Source organism: Plectropomus leopardus, chromosome 3, assembly GCF_008729295.1.
Source record: "Plectropomus leopardus isolate mb chromosome 3, YSFRI_Pleo_2.0, whole genome shotgun sequence".
NCBI classification, from domain to species: domain Eukaryota; kingdom Metazoa; phylum Chordata; class Actinopteri; order Perciformes; family Serranidae; genus Plectropomus; species Plectropomus leopardus.
In genome coordinates, this window is record NC_056465.1 from 35,284,872 (window position 1) to 35,307,543 (window position 22,672).

A 22,672-nucleotide genomic window follows, 5' to 3' on the forward strand; every position below is an offset into this window, starting at 1 on the left:
GGAACAACGTATGGAGGACAAAAATTGTAACATTATCAATAAATAACAGCATAAATTAATACAGGAATAAATAAATAATGTTGAAATAAATGTGGAAATAACTAACTAAAAAAATAAATAAATTCTGAAATACACATGGAAATAAACACATACATAAAAATGCTGGTAAAGATAAATGTTCAGCATGTAGAAATTTAATTTAAGAAATGTAATTTTACTGTTAATCTTTTTTCAGTATTTATTTACTTATACTTTTATTTTTTGCTAAGTTAAGCGTAAGTCATTTTTGTCCTTCTGTTTGTTGTAGCATCAGACAAGAAAATATAGTTTGAGTTTTCTATTGTTCCACAATACTAGCTTTACGCGTAATACATTTGTGAGTCACTCTAGTTCATCCAAATTATACGAGACAATAATATGTTGCAGAGGTCTGTAGTTAAGGTTAATTGTTAAAGGATAATTATTTTTTTCAAACTGTCAGAGGGGATATAATTTTCAAACACTGCATTTCCTCTTTTGGGATTTATTTTAGAATGTGCATTACAACACAAGGACAGTCATAAAGGTGTAACACGTCATTATTTCTTCTGAGTGTACAAACAACAACATAGATTCTTTTCACTATTTCACCAGCAGGAATGAGGTCATTGAATAATAAAATTAATTTACTAAACAATCCAATTCATGCACAGAGGCTACACACTGCATGATTTTAACTTTGACACAAATGTAAACACTGACATGATCGCGCTTTTACAATCATCACGGCATGTTTTATGATTAATTAACAAAAATACCACTATTCTTCCTATAATATAAAAATATGATTTAATTCTGTATAAAACTTGTTTTAATAAAAAAAAACCTTGTTCCACACATGTAGGGTTCAGTAATCCAGGACATTCATTACCGGTGTTCAGATGTGATGGTTGTCTCTCATCTCCTGCAGCACTTCTTCTAAGGCGTCCTCCACTGTCAGTTTGGGAGGTCTGTGCTTGCGAATGTACTGCCGAAATAATGAAAAAATGTCAGCGAATGCAGAAAAGCTGTGTGCAGTAAATATCTCATTGTGCTGAAAAATAAATATGCGGAGCTCTTTTACAAACTGTGTGTTCAACCAATGAGGCTTCAAAGCAGCGATGAAACACTCATTTCTTTTGCTGATACAATATTTTCATTCACAAATCTGCATGAGTATGTGATTGTGTCAACATGTCTTAGGTGTCTTTTACCTCCTTGGTGTCCTCCAGCGTGGTGTATCTGTAGTTCGGCGGTCCCAGGCTCTGCACCAGGCTGGAATGAAGATGTCGGTTGCTCTCCACGAACTGCTGAATCATGGCAAGCTGCTGTTTGAACATTTCATTGAGGGCAAATGCAGCTGGGTTGAAGGTGCTGAGAGCTGCGGGAGACACGAGACACATAAAAACTAAAGAGTCAGTACGACGGCTTCAAACCTGCTGAGCACAAAGCACATTAACTGGGTTTAAGGCAAATGTGGTCTTACTTGTGAAGGACTCACTAAGGAAGAAAATGTTTGTCTTTACCACACCTCAGCTTTTATAACAGATTTGACAAATACATGTACCCAATAGCATAATATATACTTTTAAAGAATAGAGTGCTTATTTCTGCAACTATCTGTATGTTAAATTAATCATTGAGATATTTTTTAAGGAGCGGGGCTGTTGCACATTTCTGCGCTGGAGCACGCTGTCGGAAAAGTCAGTGCTGGAGCGAGCTGTCGAAAAAGTCAGTGCTGGAGCGAGATGTCGCACATTTCTGTAGAAATATCCAAAAATGAAATGTCCTAAAATCCTAAAAATGTGTATGGGGCTGCAGTGACTGGCCCCTGGCCTCCTGTCATTTTGCAAAAGTGGCCCCAAAGCAATGCAAGTTGAGTGTCTGTACTAGAATATTGTAGCAGGCTGTTCTGTTTTGTCCAAATGATTAATCAAGACAATAATCTACGAATAAATCTGTAACATAACTGGTATTTGCAGCCCTGTTTCAATCACTTATTAAGTCTAGTGTAGCACTGTATGAGAAAACTTTGGGAACATTTTGCAAACATGTTCTTTTTAAATGTTTCTAACACACATTGTCTATTCATCTATAAATGGATTCTGTTAGCTGTGCTCAGTGGCAAGTATGAGTCACCGTATTATTCAGTCAGTCCAACATATTTTTGATATCTTTCATTCATTTGCTGCTGCAGCACATAGAGAATTTTTGAAACTGAGTTGAACTTTTTACTGTCGTTATAACACGGTAGCTGGAGAGGGACAGGAAAGGGTGTTCGTTAAGATCTCTGCAGGTGTGCTTGCTTCTCTGCAAAGCACTCAGCGTATCCAACATGTTTTTCTCGCTTTATTGCATTTCTAATCAGGTATTTCTGCGTCAGTGCATTTTTGCTTTCTCTCCTCACTTGAACTACCCCAATGTTTTAAATGCTGAAAGCCTCACAGCGTGCCCTCCGGCATTCAGTTGATGGTGGCGTTCACCTCTAATTAATAAAGCTGCTTTACTTTTAATGGAAAGTTTTATTATCACAAGAACCAAGTGCTGTACCAAAGTGTTTTTATCTCCTTACATTTATTCAGCTGTGCAGATATATTGTTTGTACACTCCTCAAAAAGTAGTTTGTACTATTTTTTTTGTTTGTTTACAAATTGTTTGAAGGCAGAGTCTAAATCAACAGAGTAATCCTGCAAGATTCAATAACATTTCACCTGATGATGCAGCAGCACTAAATCTAAAGGTTGATACCACAGCAGTCAGACTATGACTCACTTGATATTTTGAATATTTTTAAAAGGAAACTCAAGACCTACCTTTTTAGTTTATCTTTTAACTGAACTTTACCTATTTATTTATTTATTTATTCACTATTTATGTCTACATTTTAGTCTGTTTTACTAGATGGTATATTATTTTATTGTTTTTAAAATTTTATCTATTATGATTATGTTGTGATTATTTCATTTACCTTTTATCTACTATTTAGAATATTTTAATTATTTAATTAAATTATTTACTTACTATTAATATTATATTTCTTATTTGCTTGTATGAAGAGAATCATAAAATTTTTTGCATCATCGTTTATACAAACTCTGATACTCTTTCCGTTATAGTTTTGATCTGGATCCAGGTGTAGATGTATTTGTGTTGTATTTTGTTCTGTTTAATTACCTTCCACCATTTCTGCACTGACAGTGTGAGTCACCGCTGGGGTGGGATCCATGTAAGTCATCCCCACTGCAGGACCAAAAATACCTACAGAGGACGAACAGAAACATCTCCAGTGTCCACATGTCAAATTAATGGTAATAAATGATGGATGAGATGTTACAGCGTGAGTGATGATTTGTGACTCTACCACATCTTAAAGGAATAGTTTGGATCTTTTGAAGAGCGGTTTTCTGAGGTACTTTTCCATAGTCTATCAGAGAGAAGTTTTTTTTTCTAGAAAAAAAAAATCACCCAAATTCTGCAAAAGCACGTTTTCATATTAAAGGGATAGTGACAATTTTTTCTGCATGCCGCAAGCTGTTGTCAGCAGATAAAGACATGAAAATAAATGATTTGACTTTATACCACTTTTTTTTTTTTACAGCAAATTCAAAGTCTTTCTCTGTCACGGAGATTAGGAAATTCAAATATATCTGTTTTACTTCCTGCTTCTGTTTCAAAATAAAAGTTCTCTGACAACATTTCTGTTGACAGAATCCCATCAGTTGTTGATACAAGGCATTTTATTGTGAAACATTTGCAGGACTGTGTAGTTGACCATACCATACCACTTACACGACCTCATAAATGAGCAGCATATGTGCTTATAATTGTAGAAATGCAATACTCACAGCAGCAGGCGGCCCTGCAGAAGCTTCACTGCGACAACGCTGTCAGTGTGAACACCACAGGCGTGAATCACACAGCAGTCTGCAGGGCTGCCGTCACATGCTGCTCATACATGCAGTGTTTTCCAGGCGTTAAAATACATTTTGCTGCTGCCTGCGTCCACAGCAGTACATTTCTTGGTTTCTGTAGTGGTACTCCTGCCTGCTTCTCCAAACTGGAGGTGTACCCACCGCCACCTACTGTGTGGATAGGTACCTCATGCAACCCCATTTCAAAAAATCTGAACTATCCCTTTAAACAAACATACATACTAACCAGTGGGCCTGGTGTAAGCCAGTGGATCCGGCTGCGTCTGTACTGCAGCCTCTTTTAAAACCTTCGTGGTGCAAGAACGCCTCCTCAACTGGCGAGAGGAGGTCCGGCTGTCACGTGACACATACGATCTGGAGTCTCTGCTGCTGCTGAGTGTGTGACTGTGATCTGACGTCTGTGAGGTGCAGGAGTGACTTGTGTCCGAGAAGGCACTCGAGTAATCGTCCACTGTCCTCCCACGGCGGGACACGTCTGAGTCCTCGTCTCTGACCTCTGACACCACCTCCTCTTCATCTCCGTCTCCTTGCAGGTGCTCTGAAACCTGACTGGCGCTGTAACCTGTCCTGCTCTCACTGTCAAAGTCACTTTGGTAGTCCTCCACCACCTCCTCCTCCTCCTCCTCCTCCTCCTCCTCCTGCTGCTGTGGCCCCTCTTTCTTCTTCTTCTCTCTTTCAATCCTGACTGCTGCTGATCTCTGTGAGAACCAGGACGAGGGGTGCTGTGTTTGACTTCTCTCTGTTAAGGCAGCAGAAAGAAAAATAAAAACGCATCAGTTTAAGAGGTTTTTCAGAGGATTCATGAGATCCAAAATAAAAATAGAAAATGCACAATTTTACTCTAATTCATTAGACATTATCCTAACTTGTAGATCCATAAGAACCGTTGTAGCTCCTCTGTTTGGAGCAGGATGGAAGTCTTGCATATCTCACTAAATGTTAACTGTATGATGGGATGAAGTTGGACTTTTGTGATGTCTGAATGTAGGAGAAACATTTTCTTGTTCTGCTATTATTATTATGTATCTATTTCTTTTTTTTTGATACATTTTTTATGTATTTTCATCTTATTTCTTGTTTGTCTTGTGTATGTTTGTGTTATGGTGAAGGGAGTTTATACATCGGCATTTTTGAATCCTTCCCACGTTGTCTTCATGTTAAAACTGAACCGTCATTTGTCTGTGCCTCTTACAAATTTCATGGCTCTTCTTGTAGGTCTGAAAATATTAATACTAAAAATGTATTCCTAAATTAAGACTGTGTGCTAATTGCTAACAACATTTTCAAGTTGCCAAAAATATACAGTGCAGGTTTAAATTAATCTGCTTCTTGAGTTTTTTGCCCGAGTGTGTAAAATTATTTCAAAACAGATAGAAACAATGGCCAAAAATTACATTATTGTTTTAACTTAATTAGCTTTAAAGGTTTAGTGTGCACGATTTAGGGGGATTTATTGGAGTCTAATGATGAAATTGCAGATTGCAACCAGCTGAAACTTCTCCCAGTTAGAATTGTGTTAATTGTTCATGAAGATTTTTATTGGAAGCGAATTAGTCACAGACGTGTCTTCCTCTCCAAAACAAACTCACCAGGTGATTTAATCCGGTAAAAACACGGAATATATCAGTTTTATATGACAAAGCAGTGATTCTCTGATGCTTTCGGATGTCTGTGACAAGCACCTGCTAATGTGTGTTCACTTTTTTTCTGATCCAGATGTTCAGGTGTTTTTTTTACCAGGGGCTGAATTATCTGCAGAGATCTGTTCCTCTTTAAAACAAAAAGACTCAGTGATTTAAAGCAGTAAAAACACAAAATAAAGCAGTTTCATGTTATGAATCAGTGTTTTTCAGATGCTGCTCGTCGCAGAGGGGCTGCTAACAAAGGTGGCAGACACAAAAATGTGAATGTCTCGTTCTAGAGCCAGTGTTTGGTTTGTCCATTTTGGGCTACTGTAGAAATGTGGCGGTGCAACATGGCGATCTCTGTAGCCGAGGACTCGCTCCCCCCATGTGAGGAACTCAATGGTTCTTATTTTTAGGTGATTATGTACTATAGGAAACATACTATATCCCTCTAAATCCTACACACTGGACCGTTAAGCTCTACTAGTTTTAAAGTAATTCATGATTGCAATACAGCACAGATAACAATATACATCACATACAGTTAATCTGTAACGTTTCCTCTGTCATCACTCACCTCCTTTCCTGTTGTTTTTTCAGTAAACTCAAAAGCAGCGGGGACGAGGTCGTCTAACGTCATAACATTTATTTTGAAGTCTGCAACAACAAAAGATCACATAACGAAAAAAACAGTAGTGTACAGCCACAGAACTCACATCGAGGCATTATTTAATACGCTGCTAATATCCATGAATACATCAAATATACATTAAAAGAACCTCAAGATCAAAAACTAAAAATTATTTAATGGCAAAATTATATGTTCAAAAGTGGAGCATGACAGAGCGCATTCTAGTAATTTCCCACGTGAAAGCATAAGAATGATGCCTAAAGTTACATTAAAATGATGAGCCTGTCATAATGTGATTCACTGCACATTATTCTGTAATAATTCTGACTCGACAGAGAAATGATTTATGTACCTTCTTGTCCATCTATGATGCATGAGATGAAGAGCGGAGAACAAAACATGATTAATGGACAAAAGCATCCTGTTTGGTTTCTGTCTTTCATAACGACAGGCTGGATAATTCGACATCAATTAGTCATTAACCTTTTGAAACCTGAGAAAACTGGCTTGATTTTTTAAATTTAAAAACATGGGAAGAAGGCAATGAGCAGCTTAAGAAGGAATGACACAAAAAAGTATGCAAAATAAGTAAAAAAAAAAAAAAAACGAGAAAAGAAATTATGAAAAAATTAATCATAATGTTAATAATAATGTAAATAATAATAATAATAATAATAATAATAATAACAATAATAATAAATAATTTCACATATTTAATCATAACATTAAAATTATAGATATTTTCATTATCTTTTAAAAAATAATTTTATTAATCTACTGATTTCTTGCAAATTGTGGGACAATTATCATTTTTTATGTTTTTTTGATCAAAGGGTTAAAACAATAAGTGGTAAACTCAGAGGAGAACTCAGCTGATTTTAAGTCGACTCAGCTCTCACCTTCAGAGGTCACTGAACTCGCCTCGCTGTGGGGATCTTCAGGCCCGACAGAGAAGAGCTCCTCCAGAGAGACCACCTCCCCGCGGCTGGACATGGAGGACAGGGAGCGCTGTGGACTCCCCGCCCTGTGATGAGAGGAGTTCGGTCTCCCTGGAGGAGATGGGGAGGTGCGGGGAGGAGAGGAGGTTGGGGAGAGCACAGAGGGGCTGAAGCGGGCCTGAGCCTGACCGGTGAATCGAAAAGGAGAACTACGGTGAGGAGGAGACGCAGGAGAGCGAGGAGGTGCTGTGTTGGAGGATGAGGAGGGACGGACAGCAGCGGGAGGAGGTGAGGAGCGGATCCTCCGACTGTTTTTGCTCAACGTCTGTAAGAGGAAAGTACAGTGTTTTTTCAACCGAAAACAAACCCAGTAACAACCACAGAGTCACTTTCTGTACATTTGTGTGTACTCATGCTGTACATGTATTTATCCAAATTCGTTTCGCACTGCATGTTGAGCCACGTCTGAGACGATTTTCTGTCAGGACAGACAATAAAGTTTTCAGAATCTGAATAAGACGATACCATTTTTTAAGCAGAGGCAGCTGAAGCAGGCTATGTAACTTGTATCTTGCTTAATCTTGCGATTCTCACTATATTTCATAAATCCAGCTGAAGTGGAAAATGGCATGAGATTGTGGAAGTGGAAAATGGCATGAGATTAAAATGCTCAGATAATGTAAAAGTAACCTCAGATTTGTACTTGAGTAAATGTCCTTAGTTAAATTCTTACTCTGGTCAGCAGAGGGACGCACAGTTACTGAAATTACAGTCATCGGGATCAGTGCAGAAAACACTGGTGAATCAGAAATAAATGGGTCAAAGCGAAAACTTGTTCATGTGTATCATTTCTTGCACGAAGCCCATTGTATTGTAAATAAAGGAAGTGAAAACCAAACAAAAACAAAAGGTACCTTGTCTGCCGTTCTTTTCACAGACGGCCTCCCTGGTATGTTGACGCTGTCGTCTATTGAGTCAAACGAGTCTCCGAGCAGCTTCCTCATGTCCTCTTCATCACTCTCCAGACTCACAGCTCTCTCTGCTGAGGGAACATCAGCAGCTCTGGACCTGGACCTGGACCTGGACCTGACACCAACATCTGCAGCCTCTGGAGACCGAGCAGCCGCTAGCCGCAGCCGCAGCCGCAGCTTTGCCCGACCTGTTCTTGAGGAAACGTTTCCCCCTCGGGCTCTGGTCACTGCTGGGCTGCGCTGAGAGCTGCACAGACGCCTCCGGAGTCGGGGCGGCTGCTGGTGGTGAGATTCTCAGGTCAGAGGTTAGACTCTCAGCAGGTTTTGGCTCCTGAACCTGCATTCGGCTGCGGATGCGGCTCTCAATTTGAGCCAGTCTCGTCAAAGCAGCAGTCTGAGAGCCTCGCTGGGAAGACGACACACTCCTGAGCAAAGAGGACGAACGAGAGATAAAGAAGAGAATAACAAAGAAATTGAGTTTGGGGAAATATTAGAACTATTGTTTGTTTTTTTAATACTCAGAGAGGCTTATCGCCCTGTGGCCTCTCTTAAATACATTGCCACTGAACACATTAGATCTCAGATTAGAGGAGGAGATATAAATATTCTCTTCCTCCAGAGACAGTTTCTACATTTCACCCTGCAGTCTCTGACTCCCAGAAGTTTAAGTAAAGAGGACGACATTAAACATTTTCTCAGAATTAAATGATGATGTTTTTATTGTGAGGGCTCTTATGGGTTTCTAGACTCTGGCACACAAGTATAAGGGATTTTTTGTTGATTTAACAAGTGCGTGTCTTCTCTGATTGGGATTTTTATTCCTTTATTGGATTATGACCCTTTTTTGCAATCTGACCTTTATCCTTTTTTGGAATTTATTTTTAGGTGTCTTTTTTGTATGTATTGGTGATCACTTCTGTTCTGCCTTAACCTTGATATTATATAAATTTGATATATTATTTTTATGCACTATTGGTGTACATTATGTATAAATTTAGGTATAGTTTCATCTTTTCAAACATCTAACCTGACAAAGATCCAAGCAGGATCAAAACGCTGTCTTTAATAAACTTAAGTGTGCATGCGTCACTTTTTCCTCATAAATATTAGAACTGCACATATTTTGTGTTGAATCAAACCCCTTTTGCCATCAACAACAGGTTCCAGTTGAAGCACCTTATATCAAACTTTTCAAAGCATTTCGACCAAGAACAAATTGGTTTGAAACCCAAAAAGTTGGTTACCTGCAGGAACTTTTTTGACCACTTATGACTCATAAGTCATAACTGGAAAGAGAGAATGGAGTCTTGTGCATAATAATGTATTTTTATCACATTAATTGTTTGTTTTGGGGTAAAAACAAATATCTGTAGTCACAAAACAAAAGCCTGCAGGCAATCAATGTGATCTGCAACCTTGCTACTGCTGTTTACTTCTCTGTTGTGCATTGTAAAACTAGTGGAAACGTCGACTGGTTTCATAGTTATCACAAAGTTTCCAACAAACAGGAATGTAACCAATTAAAGAACCAGAGCTACTTTGATGGAAAGGGGGGTAACAATGGATCAGGTGGTGGTAAAAGATTGCTTTTTTTTATTACGTGCTCAATATTCCATGTATTGACCTCACATTCACAGAGCCGTACCTGGGTGCAGGGTCCTGCTGGATGTGGCCCTTCCTGACAGGTGACTGGCTGCTGATGGTTACAGATGGTGGAGCTTTCTTCAGGAATCTGCTCCCGCCTCCACCCAGAGAGCTCTGAGGTCTGAGGTCCTGGAAGAAAACACCAAATATGGAGGCTTCTTGTCAAATTAGACTCCAACTGTGGATGTTTCTGAAATCTTATTGAGTTTATGTCCTGGACCGAAAACAGCAGGAATACTCAACAAAATGACAGGAGGCCCCGTACATGCTCCGAGGATTTTAAGACATGTCTAAGAGTTTAGGACGTTTTTTGAATTTTAGGATGTTTCTCTAATTTCAGGATGTTTTTTGGATTTTACGACCTTTTTATGATTTTAGGACATTTCCAGGATTTTAGGACATTTCTAGATTTTTAGCACTTTTCTAGGAATTTAAGGCATTTCTAGGATTTTAGGACAGTTAGGACAGTGGATTTTAGGATATTCCTATATTTTTAGCATGTTTCTATGATTTTAGGACATTTTTATGATTTTAGGACGTTTCTAGGATTTTGGGACGTTTGGGGGATTTTTGTGCATTTCCTAGAATTTTACGATGTTAGGGTCTTAGCTCGGACCTCTGTTGGGGGTGTGGGATCCTCCACTGGCACTTTTTTGATAAACAAGCTCTCTTTTGATGCTGTTTTATGCACTCTGACACCTTACGGTGACTAATAGTACAAAAACAATTTCCCAGTGTGAATCACTTTATTTTTATTATGAATTAGAAAGCGGCTGGGGGGACACCCATCACCCTTTTGTAAGTGTATCACAGGTATACACACACACACACACATATATGTGTGTGTGTGTGTGTGTGTGTGTGTGTGTGTGTTTCTAAAGTTGTCTACCTTTGTAGAGTCGCCCTCTCTTCCCTGGTTCTTCCCAGCAGCAGCAGCAGCAGCAGCAGCAGCAGAGTCCAGGGTGTCAGCAGGTCCATGTTCAGGTGCTGAGCTGACTGAGGACAGGTCGCTCAGATCTGACAATAACAGGTGTGTGTTTGGGGAAACAGGTCTGGTTTTCACAGATTCACCAACAACACCCTGAGGAGAGGAAAGACAAGAGTCTATAAACATCAGCTGGTTCAAAGCTTTAATTAGAAAAATAGTAATACATTTTTTTGTATGATAAAAATGGAAATGATGGTTGGGAAAAAAATATTTTGAATCTTTTTACTTTGTATGAAAAATATTCTGTTCATAAATGTAATGGACTCAAAGAAACCTAAAATACAAGAATTCAAAATAGAAATGGGGCAGTATTTACAAAAAATACACACACTGCGAGATGGAAAAGCTGAGAAAATACTGGACATTCATAAAACTTTAAATGACACTTTGATTTGATGCCATATAGTTGTATATGGTTTGCCCTGCATGTTTGTTTGGTGTTTTTGTCTTTTGCGTTTTTTATGTGGCTTGTTTGCAGTGCTCTGGTTCTTTTTGGTTGCTGGATTATATGTCTAAATATGCTTGAGTCATGTATGAAATATCTGGGAAAAAGAAGAAAAAGCAATAAATAAATAAATAATAAAGCAAAACAAAGTAAAATAAAAATAAGGAATAACAACTGCATGGTGAAACACCATCCAGAGTTACACCACAGTTTACAGAGAAATGTTTAGGTTTTAAACCCGCCGTGTGTCCCCGTGTTTGGGCCGCAGACTGAAATCACTCAGAGTAACGCCACAGTTAACTGAGACATCTGTGGCTCCTCAGACCCACCGTGTGTCCCCGCGTTTGGGCCGCAGACTCCTCCACAGACTCGGCGGCTCCTCCGCTGCTCCTCTTGCCGGACAGCAGCGCCTGAGCTCGGTCCAGAGCCGAGCTGCGACCGCCGCGTCGTTTCCACATCTTTAAACTGACACTCTAACTAATCTAAGTAGTCTGACTAATATTACTTTTAACACTTCGATGTGTAAAGTTTTATGTTGACACTTTGTTTTAGCAGCGGAAACAGTTTGCGGCTGTTTCATCCTCTGCTGAGACACGAGCGTTAGCTGGAGGCTAAAACCGTGTTTGCTAGCAAACTTTGAAAATAAAAATAATTTGAAGGTCCCAAAGAGCCAATTTCACACCAATTGGGGAGCACAAAATATGTCATGATGTTTATTTAGCCAACTTTTAGCCCTGAAATGCCTACTTTGGCGTCTCTTGTCTCCATGGAGCATCTACAGCTGGGTCCTTTGTCTTCTTCTTGAGCTTATATGGCGGTTGACAAACAACGTTATGATGCATTACTGCCCCCAACTGGTATGTTATATAAAATGATAAAATGATAAAATGATAAAATAAAATAAAATAAAATAAAAAAAATAAAATAAAATAAAATAAAATAAAATAAAATAAAATAAAATAAAATAAAGTAAAATAAAATAAAATAAAATAAAATAAAATAAAATATTACTAACTACTTTATGATGTCTTTATATAAGTGTATGTAACCTTGATATTTGCATCCTTTTGTCTTTTTTCTTTATTGTATTAATTTCTGATATTTCACATAAAGATTACTGCATGTTGTACTTCTATGTAATCTTGATGTGATTATTTACCTTTGTGTCTTCTTTTCACCATCATTGTCATTGTTTGCACATTATTGTGTACAACCTTGATATCTTCTCTTTTTTGTCATTTTCTTTGCTAAAAGCCTACGCAGGGACAGGAGTTGGAAACCATAGCTGTAATCTTTATGTGAAATATCAGTTAGTAAAGCTTGTTTGTCAAAGGCTGAAGTTATATTAACTTGCATTTGCATTGTCCATATTGAATAAACTATATAAATAAATAAATATGTGCATAAATGTAAAGAGAAACAGAGAAAAAGAAAGAGAAACAGGTCACAAAATAAAACAGAAAACAACAAAACAAAGCAAAAAGTTTTGTAAAACTTCTTAGTGGAGCTATTGAGAACTTCGTTGTTCTTCTTGGGCTCCATTTCCTGCCACATAAACCACATACCATGAATGAAATTAACGATTTGATAAAGAAAAACATTCTTTATGCTGAGTCATATTGCTCACCTTTGATGGTTTTGAACGCCTCCACAACAGCGACTGATGCGCTGTGCTTAAAACAAAGAGCATAAATAAGAAACATTGAGTGTCATCTTTGAATTTATGCTCAAATAACCGACAACGTCAAATGTGTTCATGCATTTTGAAACAAAAGTAAATTGAGTTGCTGGATGTTTCCATATATGACGGGCAAAAAATATTCTGCAGAGAATAAATAATGTGAGCAGCTCTGACAGCAGCTTTGGAGCCTTAACTCATAAAAAATGCATTACGTAAAGTCAGAGGAAAATGTGAGATATCAAAGATAGAAAGCACACAAGCAGGTTTAGCGCATAACTTTAATAACAACTTTGGTAAAGACACATTTATCAGTAAGAGGCACTTGAGCTGCCACATTTCTTGCTGTACAATGACAGTAAACATAACGAGCTCTGCTAATGAGGTCGTTAATGAGCTCACAAACTCAGCAGATCGACATGAAAAATGAACTGAGCAGTCTTGACGCGACATGTAGAGGTGAAGCTACAACATAAAGCTCTGGTTTCTTTTCAGCACCATTGAAGCGAAACACAAACTGTCTGAGGACGAGAGCATCAGAGCGACGACGGTCAGTCATGAGGAAACTGTATAAAACGTGTACAATCAAACTGCAAAGTTTGGAAAGTTGAATTCTTTTTCTTTTTCTCTTTTAAACTGTAACAGTTTTCTTTTCAATCAACACTTAGATCATTTCCATAACAAAACATCTCCATCAGAGATGCTCAACTTGCTCTGATTGGGGGCCACTTTTGCAAAATTACAGGAGGCCAAGGGCCAGTTGTAATAGCCCCATACATGTTTCCAGGGTTTTAGGAATTTTCGAGAACTTTCCTCCACAATTTTTTGATGATCAAGCTCTCTTTTCCTGCTTTTTTTGCACCCTGTCACCTATGTATACTAAAAGTACAAAAACAATTCACATTGTGAATCACTTGATTTTTATTTTGAATAAGAAAACGGCTGGGGAGCCACCAGATTTAGCCGGCGGACCGTAAATTGATAATCAATGATCTCCTGTATAATAAGAATAAGAAAACGAATTCATTAACACAGCAGCTTTAAAAACAACCATCCTCAGTCCCAGCTTGTCAAGTAACGCTGTTTGGTCAGTGACTTTAGTTTCAAACACGGATGCAAAAAAGAAATAAATGTAAATGTGAGGTGTTTTACCGACATTGTTTTATTTTGAAAAGACACAATGCATGTAACAGGTGGAAATTGAGAAACCATCACAGAGCGTCAACAACAGACTCAGGAGGATACCGAGAGTGTCATATGAAGATGAAAAAGTCCACTGACCAAACGGTGATATTCGGCAAGTTGGGATGACAATTCGTTATTAAAAATAGAGTTTACAAAGTGCATTAACAGACAACAAACCAATCCCCAGAAAAAAATGTACTCTTGTTGCAAACTTAAAATATGTTGCATTTGTACAATATTATGCAGCGGATCCAATGAAACTTTGTTTCAGCAACACTTTGACAAATGTGAGGTTACGCACAAAAAACACTTGATTATTTTTAGGACAAGATCACTCGTGTGGCTTAAAATACAGGTTTTGGGAGCCCAATCCTGCATGAAAATGCAGAAGTTTCTCTGCCTTTTGTGGCACTATCTCCGTTGGAAAAACAGCAACAGGTCACAATAAAATCCACCTTCTTATACACCTCCCAAAACAAATGAGAAATGAGGCCAAAAAGTGCTAAAAATTAAAAAAGAAAAGAAAAAAATTCTGTTACACAATGTTATACATATAAATACATTAGACATTTTCTTCCTTTTTAGATAATGTTCTACTAATACTTTCCCATAAAACAAATTTTCAGGTCATTTTCTTATCACCTTTAAATTCTTGCAATTTGTGGGACATTTCTCGCCAAGTTGCCCATCGCCTTTTTCCCCCAAAGTTTTTCGAAAGATGACTAATCTGCTCAGATTTCAAATGTTAAATAGCTTGTGAAAGGCGTCTGAAGGCAGCACATGAAAACAGATATTTACGTTTCAAAGGGTTAAACACGAAGAACCCATAACGGACACAAAAACACGTAACACACAGCACAGTGTCATCACAACAGTCCACTAAGTTGTTGTTGTCTCTCAGGTTCAGCACGAGCGCGTCTGAGTTCATGATGTTAAGCTGTTAATCATCATTCAGAGAACGCTTTGAGGTGATTTCTCAGCGGATCTCATTCTGAAAGCAAGTCTTGAATTCTGCATGTTATTTTCACTTCTTAAAAAACATAAAATGCACGGCCGACAGGTGCTAACAGCCTCTGGACTTCTGGGAAATGAGCTCTGATTAATGTATTATAACTCAGGTCGTCTCATCTGCCCAAAGCCAATTAAAACCATAAAACGATCTGTATTCAGTTCTGTCTTCTGCTGGTTTAACACCATAAAAATATTTGATCGTCTTCACAATCCAAAAAGTCCGCCAGTCTATGTCGGGCCCTCGACGTTGATCGATGTCACAGTGGCCATGAAACAACGCTGGAAAAGGCGGTCGGGGTCCGGGGGCTGGTTGTCACAGTCCAGTTTGCCCCGCAGGAAGTGTTTCCTGAGGCCCTGAGGACCAGCGGGGGCGCTGCTGTGACTCGGCCCTGGTCCCTGAGGACTCGACGTCGAGCCTGGAAGACACAAATTTCACTCAAGAGACCTGCAGGACACGTCACAGACACACAGACGTGGACTATTTAACCCTCTAAGGTTTGCTTTAATATTACACACACTCGTATCGCTCTGTGCACAAAATGCGCTTTCAAAATCAAGCTTTAATTAATATATTATTTTCTGCTTTCATTCAATTCATTCCTAACCATCAGTCCTTATTATTAATGTCAAATATTCATTAATTTTCAGAATTTTAACCCTTTAAATGCCGGGTTTTTGTCATGATGCCACTGTGTGTTTACATGAAAGAAAACATATAAAAAAAAAGAATTATTTTCAATATACTACATACAGAGTAGATTTTTTGATCATTACAGCCTGGTATCTGTCAGTGATTTGCAGCAACGTTGACTGTGACAGTACCTGGTGGATATGTATTTTCTCTATATGCCAAATATGTTTAAAAAAAATGATATAATGAGGTGGAAAATAGTAAAAATTATAAGTTTCAAGGCAAAAGCCCAGAATGACACCCAGAAATAATACAATGCACGTTTTTATACTTTGAATGAGTTTCAATGGCACATTTTTTGCACTGAACAGTCTGAATGTAATGTTGTTTCCACAATGTATTTTATACTTTTTGTAAGAACTGAGTTAATTCCAAGATTAAATAAAAATACACAGTCTTGCCAAAGTTTATGCCATGTGCATGAACAAAGCCAAATTTATCAAAAAATGAATAATGCAAAGCATGTACATTGCGTTAAACAGTCCCTAAGGGTGAAAGAACTTGTTTTATTTTGGTAACTCCGCGCCTCGGTTCTATCAGGTGTTACATCACCTCAACCTAAAGGCCCAAAAACACTGACTGAGGTGTAAGTTGTTCAGCCTGAGGAGAGTATAAATACCAAATACCAAAAATGAAAGACTAGAAATAAAAATATATGTAAAAAAACCACCAGAACAACCAGCAGACATACTCAGTAAACAACATAAGTATTTCATATCCGAAAAGGAAAAGGAGGTAGCGAATACAAATACTCCCACTGCCTTGTGCTGCATGATTCAGTGTTTTATGGCCGTGTGAGCAGAATGCAGTCAGTACCTGGCGCTCGGAGCGGCAGCCCATTGTCCAGACCTCTGGGTTTGGTGGTGATGAAGAGATAGCAAAGGACGCACAGAGTGACGATGAAGGCGAGAAGAACCACGGCTGCTACAGAGAGACCCACCAGAGCTCCGAGACTGAAAAACAAATAGCAGAGACACGGCCTTTTTTAATTTAAAGGATAATTCAAGTTAAACTTAATGTCATTTTTATATTTTGCTCCAAAATGACTATTGATCATGCTATGCTTCCTACTTCCTCAGCCTTGTACTTCTCGCGTCCAATGTCCTCCTTGCTGAGGCGACCCTTGTCATTGGTATTTGTGTATAGTGGGCATGCACCGTAAGACTTACGTGTGTCTGGTGCGCATCATACCACAACAAAAGGTGTCTTTTTGCGTTGTTTGAAGCTGAAGTTTCTGACAAGGTAACTGAAGAATTCAAATTGTCCAGCGCCATCATGAGATTGACATTTGTGGATTTGCATAACGTGCTATTCTTGCATGCAAGGTAGCATTTTCATACTCTGAGTCAAACTGACTGTTTTTTTTCTCATTCTTTTTCCAAACCTGTAATACTGGCAAAAAAACAACTAATGTGATGAGATTTTGTGCAACTGAAGAGTTTTTTAGTACGTTTGTTTAATGTGTTGGACAGACACCATCTGCTTGTTTTCACATGGGAGAAAATGAATATTTATGTTAACATCTTAACAGATTGTCACAGATAGCTGGTGACTCACTGTGGTGTTAGAGGAAGATTCGTACAGCCGATCACTCTGTGAGGAACATGTCAGGCAATTCCTGAGACTCTGACTCATCTGTACATTCACAGAAAACTGTCACGGTCACAAGCGTGCTTCAGGATTTTTCCCATTTGTGGTGCCCACTTCTCTGTGTCTGCATATTGTGAGTGTGTGTGCTTCTTCTCTCTTTTGCCTCTGCTCAACCTGCACGGCTATCTTCTATCTGCTCATCACCACTCGATTTTCCAAAACACCTGCCTGCAATCAGCTCACCATCTCTCCTGCATATCGCCCCGGCTTTCCTCCTGCTCAGCTGCGCTCAGGCTTATGCTCAGTGTCTCTGTGAACAGGTATTTTCTTCGTGTTTTTATAACCTGTATTAATGCATATTTGTTTCCTGTTCTCACTCACCCTCACTCACCTGCCTGCAAATTACTTCCTGCCTTTCATTCACCTTAATTATCTCCTGCTTTTAGTAACTCCTGCAATTAAATTTTGTGTGCCTCCTGGTCTGTGTTCTGCATTTGGGTCGACTTAATTGGATTCATTTATTGCCATTTGCACAGGCACAAGACGGTATACTATGGATTATATAAAAATACACTATGTATTATTTCATTTTGAATGATTGCACATGACAATGGCCTGGGAAGAGACTATGTGTGGCAGAGATAAGAGAGACCATTTTCTCCTTTACATAGTCTCAGTTTATGCACAAAAACTGTTCTGAATTCAAACAGGCACAATGTGAGAAAATCACAACCCAGAACAAAATGTGACCATGGTACATTTCTGCAAATGACAGATAAGTTACTTATCATCATCTCAGCGTTTCTACGTGCGTTGCGACACAGTTCTGATTAAATGTTTGAGGGGGTTTTGTCACCGGAAGGTGGAGGAGATGATGGGTGGTGTAACAGGTAGAGGAGACAGCACACAAACTGCAGACAGCTGTTCGAAACCAATAAACAGACAGCCGTTCGAAGCCCATCTTGTTTTTTAGCAAGACAAAGTCATTTCCAGCTGTGTTTGTGCCACCAAAGAAAGAAACTGGTGGCACTTCTGCCATAATGCCACCAAATTGTTTTGAGTGAGACACTGGTAGCATATTCATCCATGATTGTGCCAACAAAACTGTATGCTATTTAGCAAGATATCTGCAGCATTTTCACCCCCGATTGTGCCACCAAAAGTGGGAAAGAAATCGGTGGCACTTCCTCTGTGATAATGCCACCAAAGCTGGGCATTTTAAGTGAGTCACTGGCACCGTTTCCAACTTCCTACTGAAAAACACATAGCCATAGCATCATGTGACCTATAAAAGTGAAAATACGTGTTTCCATCGTAGTTTTGTCAAACATGGCTTTTTCTTCCCCTCCCTGAATACATCTGCCCGCTGTGACAAAAAGAAAAATGAAGCTGGATGGAAATATGAAAGACATCTAGAAGATGTGCACAATATGTATTTACTGGCTTATGTTTCCAGTGTGATTCAGTTCTGAGCAGCAGAGTGCTTCTGTTATGTTCTGCATTCATAGCTTATCATACAAACGCCTACTCTGAACCTTGACAGACCAATTAGCATTCAGCAATCTGATGTTCAAGTGGAAGTCTTTTTACATGTAATGACACATAATGATGCAGAATATACAGATGTGTTGTTCAGAGACGGCTAGTTTCACTCACGTGAAATTTCTTCATGGATGAGTTGGTCGATAATAAAAATGAAAATAAAAATCGAATAAAAAATGATTGATTACTTGGATTTTCACTACACTGCTGAAGGGTGAAGAATTTTACACACTGGACAAAATGGGTCAAATAAGACTTGACATCTTGGGCTTTTTAAATATAAGCACCGAAATGTGTTATTGCATATTAGCTACAAATGTCTTTTTCATAAAACAATCGTTTTTATTGGTCTGAGATAACAAGAAGCAACAGAACAAAAAAAAATAAAAATAAAAATAAAAAATAACTGTTCCCAAAACTTGATTTTCTTATGTGCAGCTGAAATAATAAAAGCATAACAACAAAAATAATTGAACAACAAAACATTATTCACTGTACAAATTGACTTGATTTCCATCAAAAACACAAGAAAAAGTTACGTTAGGAGTTACAACAAAAAAAACAAAAAAAAACAAAACTGAAATTTAGGAGAAAAAAAAGATTAAAAATAAATAAATGAAAAAGAATAAAATGCAAAAAGTAGATAAATATATACATTAAAAGGTTAATCATAGTTTTACTAAATTATTATGATATAAATACAGTTTTCTGGACATTTTTAACGTAGAATAATTTTAAAAGAAATCAAACCAGTTTGCTCATGTTTTAAAGGTTTAAATGCATGTGAAAGGCATCTGAATGCAGCACAAGACAATTTTTAAGAGTTAACTTGCAATAACTTGTAAATTTTCAGAAAAGGGTTTTGAGTGAACATCTGAGTGAAAAGGAACATTGTTCTGAGTGACAACAGCATGTTTTTAGGCTCCAAGGTGCTGTAAAATCATGAGTTATGGTATTGCGTGTGCCCCTATAATAGGACATATTTTTTAGTATTTTTTCCCATTTTTTTCCCAAATGAAAGTACAGGGTTTGTCGGATCCATCCAAAGACTGTAAATAAAGATGGACAACATGACAGCTCCCCAAAAGTGTAACTTTTCAATCTATATCGGCCCCTGGTGTTTGTCTGCAGTATAGGTCATAAAGCACACCCCTCCATGTTAGTGAATGGGACATAAAACAAACTAAAAACTCAAAACTAAAAAAACACATGCCAAATACATTTTTCCCAAAGACTGCTTCTCTCACTGAAGGTAGTTCTCATCACCCTGATGTTAGTTCAAGAGTTTGTGTTTATGATAAGTTCAGTTTTAAAAAGTTATTCAGTTATACAAAAAGGGGATTTTCCAACACGATTAGTAGCTGTGACAGCCGATCCATGTGCTCGCATTCAATGGAGCTGCTCCCGATTGGTTGGGCGGTTGTTTTGGAACTCCACCACAGATACAACAACTGCACAGTTTTCAGCTCTCAATGACATCACCCTCGTAAGATGGCAATGCCCATACCTTGGATATTTTAACCTAACTTTAGCACGGGGTGGCAAGTAGGAGCGTTTTGTCCATCTTGATATACAGTCTATGGATCCATTCAACACGCCTCCCCCCCGCCCTTCGTACTCCAATAACAACACGACCAGCTCTGACCGGCTGTGCTCTCAGATGATGCTGTCCAGAGGCATCTCATGCAGATGGAAAAAGGTGGCATTGACATTGGGATCTTACGCCAAAAGCCCTGACAAAGCGGCGGTATATGACGACTATCGGAATGAGAACCGGCTGGTCTATGTGTATCAGAGTCGGGTTCACATGGCTATGCAGGGCCATGCATCTTTTCCAAGTCGCTCAGGGAAAGGAAAAACATTTGCAGCTTATAAGAGGAACAAGATAAAATAATTAAAAACAGTCACGCCCCCGCCACCCAATTCTTCTGATAAATAAAGAACAGTCCCTTAGCTGTTAGAACAAGACGTAGAAAGCAAGATGGAATTAAAATTCCCTTAGATGCAAGATGAGTCAGAATACTTCTGAAGGCCATTAGTGTTTTCTAAATCAAAAGTTGTCCTAATTAGGCCTGGGCACTGATCACAGCCAATTTGTCTGATTGAAGCCAAATGAGCTGCAAAATGCAATCATCAACTTCTCAACACACTGATGCAAAAAGGTGATTCTGTCGCAGATCAACCCCACACCTGTCTAAGGCAGAGTTGATGGATCTATTAATCTGAATTCTTCTTATGCACTGCATCTACATTAAAGCTCCTTGTCCTTTTTTACCCACTGATCCACAATACATGCGTGCAACACCTGTTGACTCTTTCACCTTGCACAAAGATCTTTGTGGCTATAACAAAACAAAACAAAACAAAACAAAAAAAGGAGAAAAAAATAAAATTAATTGCATTACCAAAACAACAAAAAATGTGCACCATCCACATTTTTTCATTTCTCACATTTCTATTGTCTGTTTCCTGCCAAGGGACTGCAGATATAAATTAGCAGCCTGCTAACTCCATATTTGCATTCAAATGTTATACTGATGTTATAAACATTTAATCAAATTATTATATATTATTATTATATTTTTTTTTACACTTTGCTGCAGGAGAAACCTGTCTGATGATGTACATTGCATTCAGGAGTTTAAATGATGCATGCATTCATCCTCCTCTATATATTTTTTTAAATGTTTTTTTCTCCTCTTTCTTTCGTTTCCCCCCTTTTTTCTTTCTTTCTTGATATTTCTATTGGCTGTTTCCTGCCAAGGGGCTACAGATGTAAATTAGCTGTCCTGCTGACTCCAGCATATTTACATTTGTATGTTATACTGATGTTCATCAATATGCTTCCTCCCTTTGAAATAAACATTTAATTAGATTATTTTGTGCAGATTTACACTTTGCTGCAGGAAAAACCTGTCTGATGATGCACACAGCGCTCTGGAATTTAAATGATGCATGCAGTCATGCTCCTCTATACATTTCTTACATTGAAAAAACGCAACAGCTTGATTTGACTGCATTAATCTCCCCTTACCTTAACCACCACATGTATCCATACTCGTAGGGGAAGAAGCTGTTGGGGTCATCGCAGCAGTACTTCAGGTCACTGAACCCGCAGCAGAAAAGTGCCGTGGTGTCACTGTCCGCTTTCGGACACGTGAAGCTCTCCACGAACACGTTTTCTTTGCTGTAGTAACTTTCGCAGTCCGAGCTCATATCGGAGACGGGCTGCCTGCACGTGGACAGCCGGATGCGGCGTGGCGTACATTAAAACCCGCTCTCATCCTGCCCATCTCCCATCACTGCAACTCCACATCAACGACTGAGAAGAAGCTGATCCTGGATCTGCAGACTCCACACTGACTGGATGAGTGGTTGCAGGTTCAGCTACTGCTCCGTCCCCCCCCCCCTCTCTCTCTCTCTCTCTCTCTCTCTCTCTCTCCATCAATAATTTTAAAAAAATGATAATGACAACAATTTACAACTTAGGTAAACAGAACAGTAGCACATATCAATCAAATATACCACAAATCAATCAATAACACATATATGGCATAAAATAACAAAGATATAAAAATATATAAAATATACTATGCAAGATGGCTATAACAAAGCAAAACAAAACAAAACAACAAAAGAGAAAAAAATAAAATGAATTGCATTATCAGAGAGAGGAGTATTTTTATAGATCAACACGGCTGTTATCACACAGAGGTTTCGGGAAAAAGAGATTAATATTGACTCATAAGTTTTTGTTGTTAATTACTTTAAATGAGTTTTATT

At 38.4% G+C, this 22,672-nt stretch overlaps 2 protein-coding genes across 2 annotated transcripts; both read right to left on the reverse strand.

The window, feature by feature from the left end:
- Window positions 1-309: 309 nt before the first annotated feature.
- Window positions 310-11,975, reverse strand: LOC121940569 (uncharacterized protein C19orf44-like). The gene is given in 12 exon segments (XM_042483310.1): window positions 310-1,006; window positions 1,233-1,399; window positions 3,193-3,276; window positions 4,177-4,621; window positions 4,624-4,689; window positions 6,153-6,232; window positions 7,106-7,469; window positions 8,059-8,277; window positions 8,279-8,540; window positions 9,761-9,888; window positions 10,649-10,840; window positions 11,522-11,975. Coding segments are annotated over 12 exon segments (2,226 nt in total). The 5' UTR covers window positions 11,651-11,975; the 3' UTR covers window positions 310-916.
- Window positions 11,976-15,294: 3,319 nt separating this feature from the next.
- LOC121962272 (protein shisa-like-2A) lies at window positions 15,295-22,114 on the reverse strand. The gene is made up of 3 exons (XM_042512505.1): window positions 21,924-22,114; window positions 16,574-16,710; window positions 15,295-15,482 (listed from the first exon to the last, which is right to left on the reverse strand). The coding sequence occupies exons 1-3, from the start codon at window positions 22,103-22,105 to the stop codon at window positions 15,295-15,297; spliced, it is 507 nt and encodes a 168-aa protein (XP_042368439.1). The 5' UTR covers window positions 22,106-22,114.
- Window positions 22,115-22,672: the final 558 nt, after the last annotated feature.

What these genes read in the sequence shown, in the direction of transcription:
- LOC121962272 (XM_042512505.1), bottom strand. Translation starts at nt 22,105, where the DNA reads ATGAGCTCGGACTGCGAAAGTTACTACAGCAAAGAAAACGTGTTCGTG. An exon ending in GGATACATGTGGTGGTTAAG is followed by an intron (nt 16,711 to 21,923) that starts GTAAGGGGAGAT and finishes TTTGTTTTTCAG; the next exon opens with TCTCGGAGCTCTGGTGGGTC. An exon ending in GCTGCCGCTCCGAGCGCCAG is followed by an intron (nt 15,483 to 16,573) that starts GTACTGACTGCA and finishes TGTGTCTTCCAG; the next exon opens with GCTCGACGTCGAGTCCTCAG.